This window comes from Pelmatolapia mariae, linkage group LG18, assembly GCF_036321145.2.
Source record: "Pelmatolapia mariae isolate MD_Pm_ZW linkage group LG18, Pm_UMD_F_2, whole genome shotgun sequence".
Lineage (NCBI taxonomy): Eukaryota > Metazoa > Chordata > Actinopteri > Cichliformes > Cichlidae > Pelmatolapia > Pelmatolapia mariae.
Window position 1 is genome coordinate 1,726,996 of NC_086243.1, and position 15,184 is coordinate 1,742,179.

Here is a 15,184-nt window from a genome sequence, read left to right on the forward strand (position 1 = left end):
GAATTTCACCAGCTGACTTGTTACAACAGTGGCATCATGTTACAGCATCACACTCTAATTCAGGGAGCTCTTTAGAATAACACAAAGGCAAACTGGATGTCTAGGTGTCATATACCTGTGGCAACAGACTGAGCACACCTGAATTCAAACATTAAGAGGTGTGGCCCAATACCTTTGTTCATATACTGTAACCTTACTTGGTTACACAGCATTGACAGGAGGATAACAATGCATGCATAAATGTGCATGTTTGTGTACTTACACAACAGACCTGTCTGAAACATACATAGACATCATGAGACATAGTTTGCAGAGCAGTAACACAACACAGAGTGCATTATGGGCTGTTCATAATCATAATGCTAAGATAGAAATGTTCAGCTCTTTAAATGTTTGGTTTCAGATTTCACAACAGGTACTTCCCACAGAAAGCTTCTCATGATGGTTTTTTTTTGGATGGATGAAACAAACTTCATGATGAGTGAAAACAAATGAATATCATATGAAATTGCATTTTATTTTTTCAATACAACATCTTATGATATCACAATGATGCGTCACAGTGACAGGCTCATGTCATCATATAGTAGTTATGATGCTTTAATCATAAAACGTAAAAATTTGCTCTTGTTTTCCACTTTTATCAGAAAAAATACTGGCAGAAGCCAGGACTAAACACTGAAGTTACACACATGGCATCAATTTGAAAGACTTCAGTTGAGTGTGGTAGGAGGGTTTGGTTTGTGGCTCCACTGCAGGACAGGGGTGGTGCAGTGGGCAGTTCTAGGTGAGGCTGGTTAACGCAGCTGCCTCCCCTGTCTTTAAGTAGTTTGTTGGTACCAGTGGTGTGTAAGACGGACACAGCCCTAAAACAGCCAGTCTAAAACACAAAAGATACAGCAAAAGAAGTGTTGCACCAAGCTGACCACCCCTGTGTTGTGTTGTGTTAACCAGCAGCAGAAAGCTTGCCATAGTGGCGCTATCAACTACCTGATGAGAGATGTTGGACCCACAGCATGTACAGCCAGTCCAGGCATCGCTGCGAGGTGTGTCAAAGCTATGTAAAGCCATGGCAGTCACTGAGGGCAGACCTTGGTCTACCAAACTCTGGTTTGACTCTGGGCATTGTTGGAGAAAGAGTGGGTTTAGATCCTGTGTGTGCAGCCATAGTGCCCGTTGAACTTAGGTATAAGGGCAAAAAGCATGAATCTTGGGAAGGTGGGGGCGGCTATGATTTCTTGCTTAGTCCAGTGGGTTCAGAGGTGGGAGGCTGGGTAATGTAGCTGTGGCTCCATCCATCCATCCATTTTACACACCAAAGTGTTCCCAGGCCACCCGAGAGATATAATCTCTCCATTGTGTCCTGAGTTTGCCCTGGGGCCCAACTGGGACATGCCCAGAACACCTTATCCAGGAGGCGCAAGGAGTCATCCTTGTCAGATGCCAATACCACCTCAACTGTCTCAGCTGTGGCCAGTTGGTTAATTATGCCTCCCCTTTCCTTAAGATATTTAGTATGCAGTGGTCCCAGCATACTAAATATCTTAACCTCTTAAGTACCACCACCCCCAGATACGGGGGCAAAAGGGAGGAGATCGCATTTAGGGTTAGGCATGTATGCTTAAGAGGTTAAGGACAGTCCAGTCAGAGGACTGGAAGTGACAGCTGAAATAACTGGAAACACAAAAGCAACAAGCTGACCGCCCCTGTGTTGTGTCGTGTCAGGTGAACCAGCAGCAAAAAGCCTGCTATTGCAAGATTTTTAGAAAACTTGACCTCTGCCCTTAACCTTAAGGTTGAGGTAACCAGGATTGTCTTGCCTCATTTTCAAGTTATCACATTCACAAACTTGGCTGCCCATGCCCCCCCCCCACCCCCACCGGGTGAAAAACACTCCATTAGCCTTTTACAGCTGAGGGGTAAAAAGGACTTTAGTGAAGACGACTCCATAGGTTACGTTTACGCAACTAATCAGAGTCTGTGTGTGTTCATATGTGTGTACTTACTGATGCCGTTGTCTCTGAGGTATCCAGCCAGGCCCTGTCTCTGATATTCTGGATCATTCTCTCTTTTCCAGGACTGGAACTGTTCACAGGACAGACCTGCATGCTGAGACTCCCACTGCACACAAACAATGCTTACCAATGAGTACAGAACAGAGCATATAAAAAAATTACTATTGTAACAGTTACATAGAAAGATATTTATAATCACATAACATTTAATTTTCTTTTAAATTATAAATATTTATAATATTTATAAAGGCTTGGATTGCACACAAGCACAAATAAAATATACGGACAAAATGGTTGCAGACTGTCTACGAGGACTACTTCACAACATCCAAATATTAGCCCAGGGGTGTCAAACTTATGAGCCCCATCTAACCCATGATATAATTATATATCCATCCCACCAGATCATTTCACGTGTCAGTTATTAACAGCCTGGAGGCAGGGGTGTGACTTTATTTTGATGGACACACCGTGCTGCCCATTACATTCCTGGACAGACTGGGATCATACCATTAGGTGAAAGAAGGAAGGGGGGGAGTAAGTGTAGTGGTACAGCCAGGGTCTTTGAATTAAACTGCAGCTTCTTTGTTGAATCAGACGTCATGCATGAGATCACTGTGTTCTGCAGCTTGTTGTCTCAGTGAATGATTTCAAATTCTCAGCTGAGTCCACATTTCCATCTTTCACTCGCTGCTGCCACATCTCAAGTTTTCTGACAAGTGATGTGAGTTTATCTGCCAGATGTGGGAGCTGAGCGTTTGTGCCCTGCATCTGCAAATTCAGTTCATTGAGTTTCAGGAACATGTCGCTGAGGTATGCCCGTTTCATGAGAATGTTGTTACAGTTAAATTTGTTGGTAAGATCACTGCCCTCTTCAATCAAAAACATGCAGATCTCCTCTCGAAGTTCAAAGACCCTGGACAGCACCATCCCACGTGACAGCAATTGGAACTCACTGTGATACAGAACTGTGGTCGGAGCCCGTTTCTTCACACAGTGAGGAGAAAATATAGGCTTTCACAGGTCGTGTTTTGATGCAGTTGACTGTGGTGACGACATCACTCATTATGTCATTCAGCTCAGGACTCAGCTGCTTAGACACCAGTGCTTCGCGTTGCCAGCACAGATGCAGCTTTAGTAAAGAGACACTGTTGAGCAGTTTTTGTCTGAAAAAGTCAGCTGACTTGTCTTTGTGCTCTGGATGTTTTGTCTCCAAGTGGCATCTTAGCTTGTTAGGCTTTAAACTGTCACAAGCTAGCACTTTAAGACAGACGACACACTGCTGCCTCTCCTCATCACCCACCATTGTGCAGGTGAAGCCAAAGGCGAGATATGCTTTATCATATTTTCTAGTCTTTGGCTTGGAAGGAAATTTGATGATGCTTGACCCCGTCAAAACCCGTCCATTATGCTAGCAAGGTCCAAGCATTCTTTTTTTCTTTCTTTATTCATACCAGACGCCCCCCACACACGGTTATTACGTTTTCCCCACTTTGAGGGGGAAATCTAATGATTGAAGAGAGTCCATTCCTTCAGTTTCATATTTTTGCACTGTTCAGTTAGGACATAACTTTAATGTTAAGGTTTTTAAAAGAGTGGTGAAGAGCAGATGTGCTTGGAATGTCATATTTTTATGGCTTAACAAATGGATAAGACTGCAGCTCTGCAGAAAAAGTGAAACCAAACAAATGGAAGAGGCTGAGCATAAAGTGGTAAGAAAACAAGAATACACAAAGAGAAACTTACAGGCTTTTTACAGTGAGCACAGAAACTGTTCCGACATTGAAAACAGGTGACCTTCAACTGGTCTCCATCATAGATGAATCCATATGAGCACTGAGGAGAACAAACGCGAGAAGGGAAAGGAGAGGACAAGATGGAAATTTCATTGTACAATAACACTATAACGCAATCATAGGCAGCGTTAGTATGAAAATGACTTCTTGTATTTGGTTGAGTTGTGCTGGTTTAAAGAAGTTTAAGTAAAAAGGTATTTTTAATTAAATAATTTCAATGGATCTTGAAAGCTCCATGACATACAGAGTGCACAGACTGTCATGTAGTTACCAAGCACTCTGCAAGCAAGGACATTGGGTAAGATTAATTCATTCATTATAGCCTTTTCAAAATAAATTGCTGAACTAATAACTGGCAATGAGTCAGTCATAATGTTGTGGAAGAATTTTGTCCCACTCTTCTTTGCAGAATTGTTTTAATTCGCCAACATTGGGGTGTGTGAGCATTTTTAAAGGTTATGCCAAATAGGAACCTTTTTACTTCACTTGTAGATATTGGCTCTCATTATGGTTTACTGGAGTCCCAGTGCCTCTGAAATGGTTCTGTACCCTGTTCCAGACTGACAGACGTCAGTGACTTTGTTTCTCACCTGCTTGAATTCACCGTTGTGCCAAACAGTGGCACAACATTTGTGTTTCCGAGATGAGCTCTATGTTACTCTGTATTGACTCCTATTGTTTGTGTTTATCTTTTTCTTTCTTTCTCTATTCATTCATTTCTGTTATTACTCAAGATTGCATCATAATCTGTTTCTATAAATGTGCGGGATAACGTGTTGCTTTTGGCTTCATTTTGTCACACAGGTTCAGTTTAAGTGATTTCTTGATTCAACAGGTCTGGCAGTAATCAAGTGTTAGTAAAAAGGAACTTAGTTAATTTGCAGTTAATTCATGATTTTAATAAGGGGAGCAATTACTTTTCCACAAGGACCAGACAGGTTTGGATAGATTTTTCCCTTAATTAAAGAAATCCTAATTTAAAAACTGCATTTTGTATTCACTCAGGTTATCTTCGTCTAGTATTAAACTTTGTTTGATACTAGATAGAACCTTCTCCCTGTGAGCCATTGTGATGGGAGTGTTGGGGTCTGTTTTGCATCTGTGTCACTGAATTCTAGAATTCTCAACTGAAAGCAGTTCTTTGCTACAATGACTCTCAGTAAAGACACGGCTGTAGCAAAGAAATGAAAAAACCTCCAACCTTCATCCAAAAGAAATATTATGGAAGGACTTGAAGTGAGCAGCTCATGTGGGGAAGACCACCAACATCCCAGAAATGAAGTAAGACTGATTTAGAAACCTTTAGTTGCAGTTATTGTTGCTCATGGACTCCTTGATTGATGTTCCTGCTTTAAATGTGTGATTTGGACCTGAGCACATGCACAATGGAAGAAACAGAAGTAGTTCCAAAACTTCCATCTTCAGCACATCTAATACCCTGATTCGATATACCCATCCGGTCTTTAAGTGATGACGTGATGAATCCTGCTTCCGGGCCCAAACTACTCTGCCTTTAATCAGGCTTTTGTGCTTTTTACGTTTTAATGCTTTGTATCTTGTTCTATTTAATCTCAACAAGCTCCTAAAAACAGTCAGCGATCACTGTTGGCCTCACTCGGCTTTTATTACCGCTAATCATTCTAAAGCTCAGTTTTTAAAACCTTACCATGTAACTACAGCCCAGCCCATGCAGCAGTATATTAATGACTAACCTCATATTGTGGCTGGATTATCTCAGTTGTTCTCCTGACTGAAGTTTGGTCCGTTTACAGCATCCTGCCATGCGATTGCATTTGTCCCGAACCATCGGGAACCCTCACGTTAACTTTTATCGAGTGGAAAAAAGTCCAGCTTCACTGTTTATGTTATGCTAACATAGCTGTGTCGCTAGCGATCACGTAGCACATCATTATATACCAGCTAGTCCAACTTCAGTAACCCTACAAACGTCACTGCTGTTTAGTTTTCTGTCTTCATTTATGTTGGAAGTGATAGCAGAGCTGTACGTTTGAATTTGTTTCTGAATTCCCTCAACCAGGACATGCTATATTGTATTTAGATTGAAGCTAGCGAGCTAACTCTCTGCTAACTTCTAACTCTGTCAAATGTCATAAATTCTGTTTTCATGGATGCCTGGATGTTAAACTTAATTGTTACACCTGGTAGAGCAGCAACACTGATCATTTTATTACAGATGAAAGAATTTAGACAGTTTTTAACTCTCAGTGATGCCACAGTTATCGTTTGACTTAGGAACCTGCAGCAGAGTTTGGGCCTAGGCACGGCTAATGACGTCAGAAACAGTGTTGCCAACTCCTCAGTAAGGAAAATCGCTATTGGCCGTCCTAAAAGTCGCTAGAAGTCGCTAAATGACGTCATCGCCTAATTTGCATAATTGGTCAGTCTAATGTAATTACAACCTACATTGTTGGAGAGAGAAATAACATCGTGGAAGAGACATAAAGTGAGTAAAAAACGTCTTAAATGAATTTAGAATTTATTTAGAACTACAAATTAAATTTCTTTTAGCAATTATTATTTTTTTAATGTCACAATTCCAACACTGCTCCTTTATCCGGGCCTGGACTGGCAAAAGTGACCCGAGATTGGCACTCTGGTGGAGTTACTTTGTGTGTGTGTGTGTTTATAAGTAGTTTTAAACCTTGTGATCCACAAAACAGCATAACAGTAAAGGAAGAACTGACTGCGTTACAGTCAGTGCGGGAGCAGCGGCTTCGCTCATGCGCGATTCATTTGCAGTTTGGACGCATAGATGGGAACATCTCCTGCCCTGATAGCAGCTGGGGGAGGACTATCCTCCGCCCGTGAGCGCTTTGGCACGGGTGAGGTGCCCACGGCAGCACCGCTGCTTGTTGAGAGTAAAAGCGATACGCGCTTTCACGTCAAAAAGTCGTCATAAATAAGTCTCCAGTAACACCAGAAAAAGTCGCCAGATTTGTCGCTAGTTGCTTTTTAGAAAAAAAGTCACTAAGGGGGTCTGAAAACTCGCTAAATACAGCGACAAAGTCGCTAAGTTGGCAACACTGGTCAGAAATCTGGGAAAAGTGAGCTCTTCACTGGTCACCAATTCAATTTCACAATTTGCAAAACTGCTTAGGCACATCTTGCACTATTGTTTCATATAAAGAAAATTGAATCTTTAACACATGTGAAGCATCAATAATCCAAAGACGAGTACTCAAACTTGCATCACTTTTAAATAGAAATTAAGTAATTACATTACGTAATTTGTTCATTGAGATTTTGTTGCAAATATTGAACCTGTACTCACGTGACAGCACCAGAGAAATTTGGGGTCCTTGATTAAAGCCTGCTCTGTCAGCTTCTTGTGAAAAAGCTCGTAGACCTCTGGCTCTAGACACTCTCGCAGCTGTGAAGACCAAGTTTTAGAATGTTAACTTCACAGAATGTACACATAAAGACTGATTTACCTGTCACGACTTGTCCTGTTCTTCCTGTAAAAACATTTGTACAGAGTAGTCTAAATCTCTGGAAGATCTTCACCAAGTATGGTGTCAGTCACTCTTTCCCAGCTTTTACTCATACTGCAAACAATGCGTTGTATGTTTGTCACTCTTAAATATGAACACCTTTAAAATAACACAAGTAAAGACAAAATGCAGTTTCTAAGTGACGGTGTTTCTTATTAAGAGGAAAAAAATCCAGATATACGGCGGTGGGTGAAAAAACTCTTGCCCCCTAATAACTGGTTGATAATAACTGCAATCAGATGTTTCAAATAACTGGTATGAGTCGTTAACAGCGCTGTGGAGGAATTTTGGCCCACTCGTCTTTGCAAAATTGTTGTAATTCAGCCAAACTGGCAGGTTTTTGAGAATGAACCTTTTTAAGGTCATGCCATGGCATCGCAATCGTGTTCAGATCAGGACAGTGACTGGGCCACTTCAAAGTCTTCATTTTGTTTTTCTTCAGCGACTCTGAGGTGGACTTGCTGGTGTGTTTCGGATCATTGTCCTGCTGCAGAACAAAAGTGCACTTCAGCTTGAGGTCATGAACAGATGGCTGGACATTTTCCTCCAGGATGTTTTGGTAGACAGCAGAGTTCATTGTTCCATTTAACACAACAAGTCTTCAGGTCCTGAGGCAGCCCCAGACCATCACACTACCACCACCATATTTTACTGTTGGTATAATGTTCCTTTTCTGAAATGCTGTGTTACTTTCACTCCAGATGAAATGGCACATCAAACTTTCCAAAAAGTTAAAGTTTTGTCTTGTCGGTCCAGGGAATATTTTCCCAAAAGTCTTGGGAATCATCAAGATTTTTTCTGGCAAAACTGAGATGAGCCTTTATGTTCCTATTGAGTCAGTCGTTGCTGTGCTTTGGTCAGCCGGCCACTCCTGGAAAGGTTCACCACTGTTCCATGTTTTCACCATTTATATTTTTTTATACTTATTTTTTATACAAGAGATATCAGTTACTTATGTTCTCATTTGTTCCTGAATTTCCTTGGATCACAGCATGATGTCTGGGTTTTGAGGATCTTTGGTCCACTCCACTGTCTAAGGCAGGTCCTATTTAAGTCTTATTTAAGAGATTTAAAGTGCTTTTAATTTTCAATCACTTTTTCCACACAGGGCCACAATAACAATAATAATAATAATTATTATTATTATAACAATAAAACTAACACCCTCATTTTGTGTTTACTTGTGTCATCTTTGTCTAATGTTTAAATTTGTTTGATGATCTGAAATATTTCAGTGTGACAAACATACAAAAAATAGGACCTCAGGAAGGAGGCAAACACCTTTTCACACCACTGTGAATAAAAACTGGTACTGACAGTCACAATCACAGGTATTAATATAATATTAATACTTCATTTCACCCTTTGTCTCCAGTAATAGAAATATAAACATTCCAGACCTCAACACTGATTATAACGCACTAACTCTAACACAGGTGTTCCACAACACCTGTGTTAGAACTGAACATGCACTGCATTAGGACATAATGATATGACCAAAATTAAAGTGATTACTACTACCCCTCTCTTACAATATTACTCTCATGAATGTAAAAAAAATCTGAATAAAAATTAAAATTCTATATAATTAGTAAGCCTAGAAAAACAATATTGCAATAACTAAAGATACATATCGTGTACATGTTCAGGTTTTTGATATTTTATGGGCCGAACTATTAATCGATGACATAAATAATAATCTGAGAAAGGAATGAAAATATGTTTTACTGTTAAACAGGAGAAAAAACATAATTAGTCCCTCCAAACTTGTGGGGAACAGTTCCCTGCAAGCATTTTGAAACTGCTGCTCAGCAGTCTGTAATTCATTTTCAACCCAAACTACAAAGTTAGATGTTGTTTGTCAACTGAATTTTCTGGCAACCAAAAGTTTGTGTACAAGAATTTTGGTACATTAAACTCTTGTATATTTTGTACATTGTCCAAAATGTTGGATTGGAAATAAACTCAAAGAAGTAGATTCTAGAGACAGTGCTGATCTTACCCTGCTCAGCTAACAGCTAACAGAGTGAACCCAATGTTCTGCTCATTAATATAACATCAAACATTTAATGCATTTTAGAAAAGCTCTGCAGAGAAACAACAACTGAGCAAAGAAAAAACAAAAAAAATGTAGATAATTGTTTTACTGAACTGTAAGTGATGGCAGGCTTTATAGTTGTGGTTGACAAGATGACAATGTAGCAGTCAGAGAGAGGAGAGACATTCTCATTTCTTTCACGGTTTATTTGCTTGCCTACCTGGATGTCCAGGGTGGAGAAGTAGCTGTTGAGGTGTTCAGGGTCATTGATGTCAGGCTCCCAACAGACCGGACACACCATGTCTCTGATGTGTTTGTCCCTTACAGCGATGGTAAAGTGCTGCTGAAAACAACCACAGCACACAGAGCACTGACACGACGTGAGAGACTGCATCTGAGATAGAAGGGAAGGTGGGAGGAAGTAGAAAATCAAGAAATGGAAATCATTCAGAAAAATATTTAGTGACCCAATAGCATCTGTAAAGTAACCCTAACTTTGCTGTGAGGGAAAACCGAGAGGCAGATGGGACATTCTTTAGCGAGCACTCGCTTGATAAATTCCCTGTCGTGGGACTCTTGCACTGCCTGCACCACATCTTCTAGGGAATAGGGGGCACTGTGCTCCAGAAGAAGCGATAGGGCCAGCTCACAGCGACCCCAGCTGGGTAGATCGTAGACTGCTAGTAGCCACCGACATACACGCTGAAAAACAATAAAATCATGTTAAAATAGACTTCACATTTTCTACCAGTAATGCCAAACATGGGGTCTTTGTAAAGTACTGTGTAACAGTTGCAAGTCACTCCTCATTTCTGTATATTTTGCTGGGAAAGTGAGCACAGCAACGTGTCCAAACAGTTTTGAAAACTGGTATGACCACCTTTTTTTTCTCAACACAGCCTGAAGGCTTCTCTTCACTGGCATCCGGTTAAATCTGTCTTAAATAACTAATCCCCAAAAGTGGATTTTGTTCATCTGGACATAGCGTTTTCAGTGGGAGAAATAATTTGTCACTCATCCAAATGACTTCTTCAGTCTCAGCTGACTGATCCAGCTAAATCCAGCAGAGTGGTTTGGTTTAAACTAGAAGCCAACAATGGTCTTAAAATATTATATATATTTTAAAATAAAATAATGAAACATACTAACCGAAAATGGATTTAGCTGCATTCTGGATCGTGTTTCCAGAATGCAGTAGCTAGCCATCTAATTGGAGACTGTAACAGCCAATCAGAATGTTTGCATCCAAGTCTGTGATTGGTTGGTTTTGTGGCACACCTATAATGGTGTACAGAGAGTTGAGCGTGCACGAAGCAGAGATGTTGAGAGTAGTGATGGGATTTCCGGCTCTTTTTGGAGAACCGGCTCTTTCGGCTCCCAACTGGCTCTTCAGGTTGTTTTGTTGCTTTAATTAATTTATTAAAAGGAAAAAAAAACCTGTGGTTTTATTTATATATGTTTATATATAAATATATACGGTGGCCCCTAGAGACAAAGCACGTACAAACTCCAAAACACATTTCTAGCATTAACTGAACTTCCGAAACAGAGCTACCTTTATCATCTGCAACTGAAAATAGTTGTGGATGATTACTATACCTTTCTAATGTGACGTTGTTGTCCCTGGCTCTCCTTCTCTCTCTCTCCCTCCCGCTCTGTTCCTGTGCTACTGTGAGTGTAACTACCGCCCCTCCCCCCTCTGCCCAGCGCAAAGCACAAGGCTCGTGCGGAGTGAAGCGGAAAAAAAGTGCAAGAGAGAGGGTGAGAGAAGGAAAAAAAAACCCACGGCTCCCAATAAGGAGCCGGCTCGAGTCGGCTCTAAGAGCCGTTTCGTTCGCAACCGACACATCACTAGTTGACAGCGAGAGCGACACACTGAGAGCAGGTCTGCAGATGTCCGTGAGCACACAGAGCAGAGATCTGAGCGAGAGGGGCTGTTATTGTGTGTGTGTGTGTGTGTGTGTGTGTGTGTGTGTGTGTGTGTGTGTGTGTGTATGGATAATAGCAAACACTGAAATTCATTTCTTGCACGCAGAAATGAATTTTGTTCGTTCGAATTGAACTTTTCTGCACTGAAAATAATTTGCTCCTCAAAATACAACAACATTTGCACTTGCATGTTTTTTTTTTTACATGCACTCACAATAGAGTCACAAAAATAACGCTGTAGAGTTTTTCCTTCCCACTGTCACCAAGCGCTACTCATAGAGGGTTTTCTCTGTATTACTGTAGGGTCTTTAGCTAACAATATAAAGCACCTTGAGGCAAATGTTGTTGTGATTTGGAGCTATATAAATGAAAGTGAACTGAACTGGACCTTAACACTGAAAATGGTCAAGAACAAGGACAGGACTGAAAATGAGCGAAATGTCCAAAGAAAAACTTTTAATGGCTTTCAGAAAGACAATGACCACTTTAAAAAAAATGCCAAGAAATCCCGACTCCTTGGAAGCAAAATATAAAGAAATGAGGACGACCCATTCGAAAAAAACCTACACATTCCAAAATAGAAATCCCAAAATCTGGGCTTTAAACTGGCCCCAGCGTAAACCAATGAGTGACATCGCACGTTTCGTCTGTGGTTTTACCTGCTTGTCAGGATGGTGGATATCGACAGGAGGCTCAGGTTTCTCACTCCAGATGCGTTTGTGGAAGGGCTCCAGAAGTGGTCGTTGTAGCAACGCCAAGGCTCCTCTTACCTCACCACCACTCTGCCATAAAACCTCATGACAGCGACTTTCATCACTAAAGCCAAGTGCACACAGCTCCTGTACCTGATAGGATAGAATGAAGAAATATAATTGAATGTCTACACAGAGGGTAGAGTCATGAAATATTAGGGAACAATGCTAAACGTTTGACCAAACATCACCTTGGCGAGTCTGTCTCTCAGAGCTTGTCTGGCAGCTCTCTCTGTGTCACCCCCTGCTGTAAGCCAGGCTCGCTTGGCTTCTGCTCTGGAAAGCTGGATCACACTTTCTGTTTCTGCAAGCTCTGCCACTTTGCCAGCCTCCTTGGCGAGATCAGTTGGGGTCTTATCAGAAAATGACTGAAGGGAGGATGTCGCCACCAACATCCTGATCTGGTCTAACAGCAGGGGAAGTTCAGTCTTTAACCACTTGCAGGGCAAGATGTTGCTGTCCCCAGCTACCCTCATGCTTGTGTATACTTCCTCTGGACTCACTCCTTTCTTCTCCCCATGCTGACACAGATATGAAGAACAAATGAACTTGTGTTAAGACATGAAAAGAATTCTGTATGCAGATATAATGACAGTATGGTGACTTGCTCTGATTAGTTGGATCAGCTTTAGCCCCTCCTCCTTTATCAAATTCTGCCTCCAGGAGTCCAGATCTTCAGGAGCAGGTTCCTTCGGTTTGATTGGCAGAGCAGGGACACGTCTAACAGGAGAGGGAGGGCGGAGCTTCACTGGCAGCGGTGCAGGCTCTGGGCGAGCCAGGTCACACATCTCACACACCATAGCTGGAGAGTAGTTCAGATATGTGCAGAACTGACACACCCACTGGAGCAGAGTTACAGAAAGAGAGTCACTAACCACGGTGAACTATACTTGCCAAACTTGAGACCTCAGAATTAGGGAGACATTGGGGAGGGGGGCGTATATGGGCGTATATATATATAAAAAACATGAATTTTACAGTGTTTATTTATCGGAGAAAATAACTTAAATAAGTTAAATAATTTTTAAGTTATCTTAAGTGACTTATATATCATGTTTAACCTGAGTAGTTAAAGACCGCGGGGGGTCAGAAAACGATGTGCTGGGAGTTCGCTGCTCTCTCCGGCTCAGATATTTGAAGTTTACACAGCTACATTCTCACCTGAAAATATGTTAAAAGTTTATTTTATGACCCAGAAAGAGTAATAAGAGTAATATTAAAACTAAGTAGCTTCCGCCATTGTTGGAAATTGGAATTGGCTGGGCTGCACTATGAAATCTGGGATATGGTTTTTTAATTTTGTTGTCCCGGTGGAAAATCGGGAGGAATTCGGGAGAATGGTAGATCCGGGAAATTTTTGGGAGGGGCACTGAAATTCGGGATTCTCCCAGAAAAATCGGGAGGGTTGGCATGTATGCGGTGAACAGCCACAGCATTAAAAGGCTGATGAAGAGTTATGATCAGGAACGATAATCATATCTAACTCACACTATTAAAGCCTCAAAATTAAAACCATAAACCTGACAGCGATCACTGACCACTGTACATGTAAATTATTGTACTGTAGTGTGGGTCTCGGTACAGGCATGAAATGTGGGGCCTGCCTGGAAGCACCACTATGGGGCCTGGGAGGGGCCCCAGTAGGGAAGCCCATGTCTACAGTATGAGCATGTGGCACTTCATACTGGCATACTGGGGTGGCTGTAGCTCAGGAGGTACAGCAGGTCATCTACTGATCGCAAGGTTGGTGGTTTGATATTTGATGAATAAATTAGAGTCATCATCATGTCATGTGATTTTTCTGGCTTTCTTTGTATTATTGTAGGGTCTTGGCCAATATAAAGTACCTCTAGGCAACTGTTGTTGTGATTTGGCACTATAAAAAAATGAATCATTAAACAGATATGACTTAAACCACTGCAGCGTAGTACCTTTAATAATTACAGCATGCTCTAATCGCTGTAATGAAATGTTATTAGCAACAGATAGCTAGCAGGACAAGCGCAGAAATGTGACCACACTCACACACCTAACCTGACTGTCAGGGTCACCGGGCATCCCCAATACTGGTGCTGGTGGTCTGGGTGGGGTTATGGGTGGGTGTGACGGGGTCACCGGAGGTCGCGTCGCCAAACGAGGTCGTTCACAAACCTCACACAGAACACTACTGGCTGCATTCACCATAGTGCAGCTCTTACACTGCCACTCTAAAAAACAGTGACAAACACACACATCACGTTATTCTCTTCCAATTACTCACACTGAGCTTTACAACAAAATTCTTACAGAAGCCTTTGTGAGAATTACTCTGTTACAAAGAACAAAAATGATCACGACAAATTAAATGGACGTTTTTAATACACACTAAACATAAACAGATGTATATGTAGATCTTATATGTAGTTTTTATGAATGCTTTATGTTCTTTATGAATACTAACTAAGATAATGACAACGTAGTATAATAATAATGGCGTTTTCCTGCTTCAACAAGTCGTAGATTACTTGTTTATGTTCTGCCCGACAACTCGGATCAGCTGCTTGTTGATTGTGGTTCCAAACAAGAACTGCCAGCAGGGAGGCTGCAGAGCGCACCCTGGTGGACAAACTATGTTATAATAACACTGGTAAGATGGTTGAAGGAGGTTTCCTCTATGCAGTTACTGATATATTGACTATTGGCCGGGCTATGGTTCAAACCAAGAAGCTCCATGTCATTAGGAAACAGCACTGTGCCACCCATCAGTTTCTATGCTGAGAACCCCCCCCCCCCCCCCCCCCCCAGAAAAATAAAAGACATAACAACATGCTATTGCTAGAGCCTGAGATACACCAAAGGATAACAGACCGATGATAGTAGCAGGCTGACATTCATCTTCTTTAGAGCCGAGGGGTTCCAAGCGAGGCTGCTCACACTCGTCACAGAGCACATCCTGGATAGAGTTCACTTTAGTGCAGTGAAGGCAACGCCAGGTGGAAGAACTTGAAAAGTAAAAAGATCTAGTTTAAGATGAAAAAAGTTAAACCAGCAATAGTCGTTCATTGAGCTTCATCAAAGACATGATCAGGGAAAAAAGATAGAATAAACCTGAGCAGCAATAAAGCAACATCTCAAATCACATATGCTGCTAAAAGCTTCTATC

The 15,184-nt window shown here is 41.4% G+C and overlaps 1 protein-coding gene across 2 annotated transcripts in view; it reads right to left on the reverse strand.

Annotated features, from left to right (window-relative positions):
- rnf31 (ring finger protein 31) overlaps positions 1 to 15,184 on the reverse strand; it is a 52,207-nt gene that overhangs the window by 13,493 nt on the left and 23,530 nt on the right. For both annotated transcript variants that reach the window (XR_010091459.1, XM_063461346.1), the window contains exons 8-17: positions 14,890 to 15,023; positions 14,077 to 14,249; positions 12,651 to 12,884; positions 12,234 to 12,563; positions 11,950 to 12,135; positions 9,857 to 10,063; positions 9,582 to 9,755; positions 7,104 to 7,202; positions 3,762 to 3,851; positions 2,007 to 2,121 (exon numbers count right to left, since the gene is read on the reverse strand). Coding sequence is in view for 1 of the 2 variants with exons in the window: in XM_063461346.1 (XP_063317416.1) it covers positions 2,007 to 2,121; positions 3,762 to 3,851; positions 7,104 to 7,202; positions 9,582 to 9,755; positions 9,857 to 10,063; positions 11,950 to 12,135; positions 12,234 to 12,563; positions 12,651 to 12,884; positions 14,077 to 14,249; positions 14,890 to 15,023 (1,742 nt within the window). In the remaining variant the exon portion in view is untranslated. The remainder of the gene's footprint in view (positions 1 to 2,006; positions 2,122 to 3,761; positions 3,852 to 7,103; positions 7,203 to 9,581; positions 9,756 to 9,856; positions 10,064 to 11,949; positions 12,136 to 12,233; positions 12,564 to 12,650; positions 12,885 to 14,076; positions 14,250 to 14,889; positions 15,024 to 15,184) is intronic.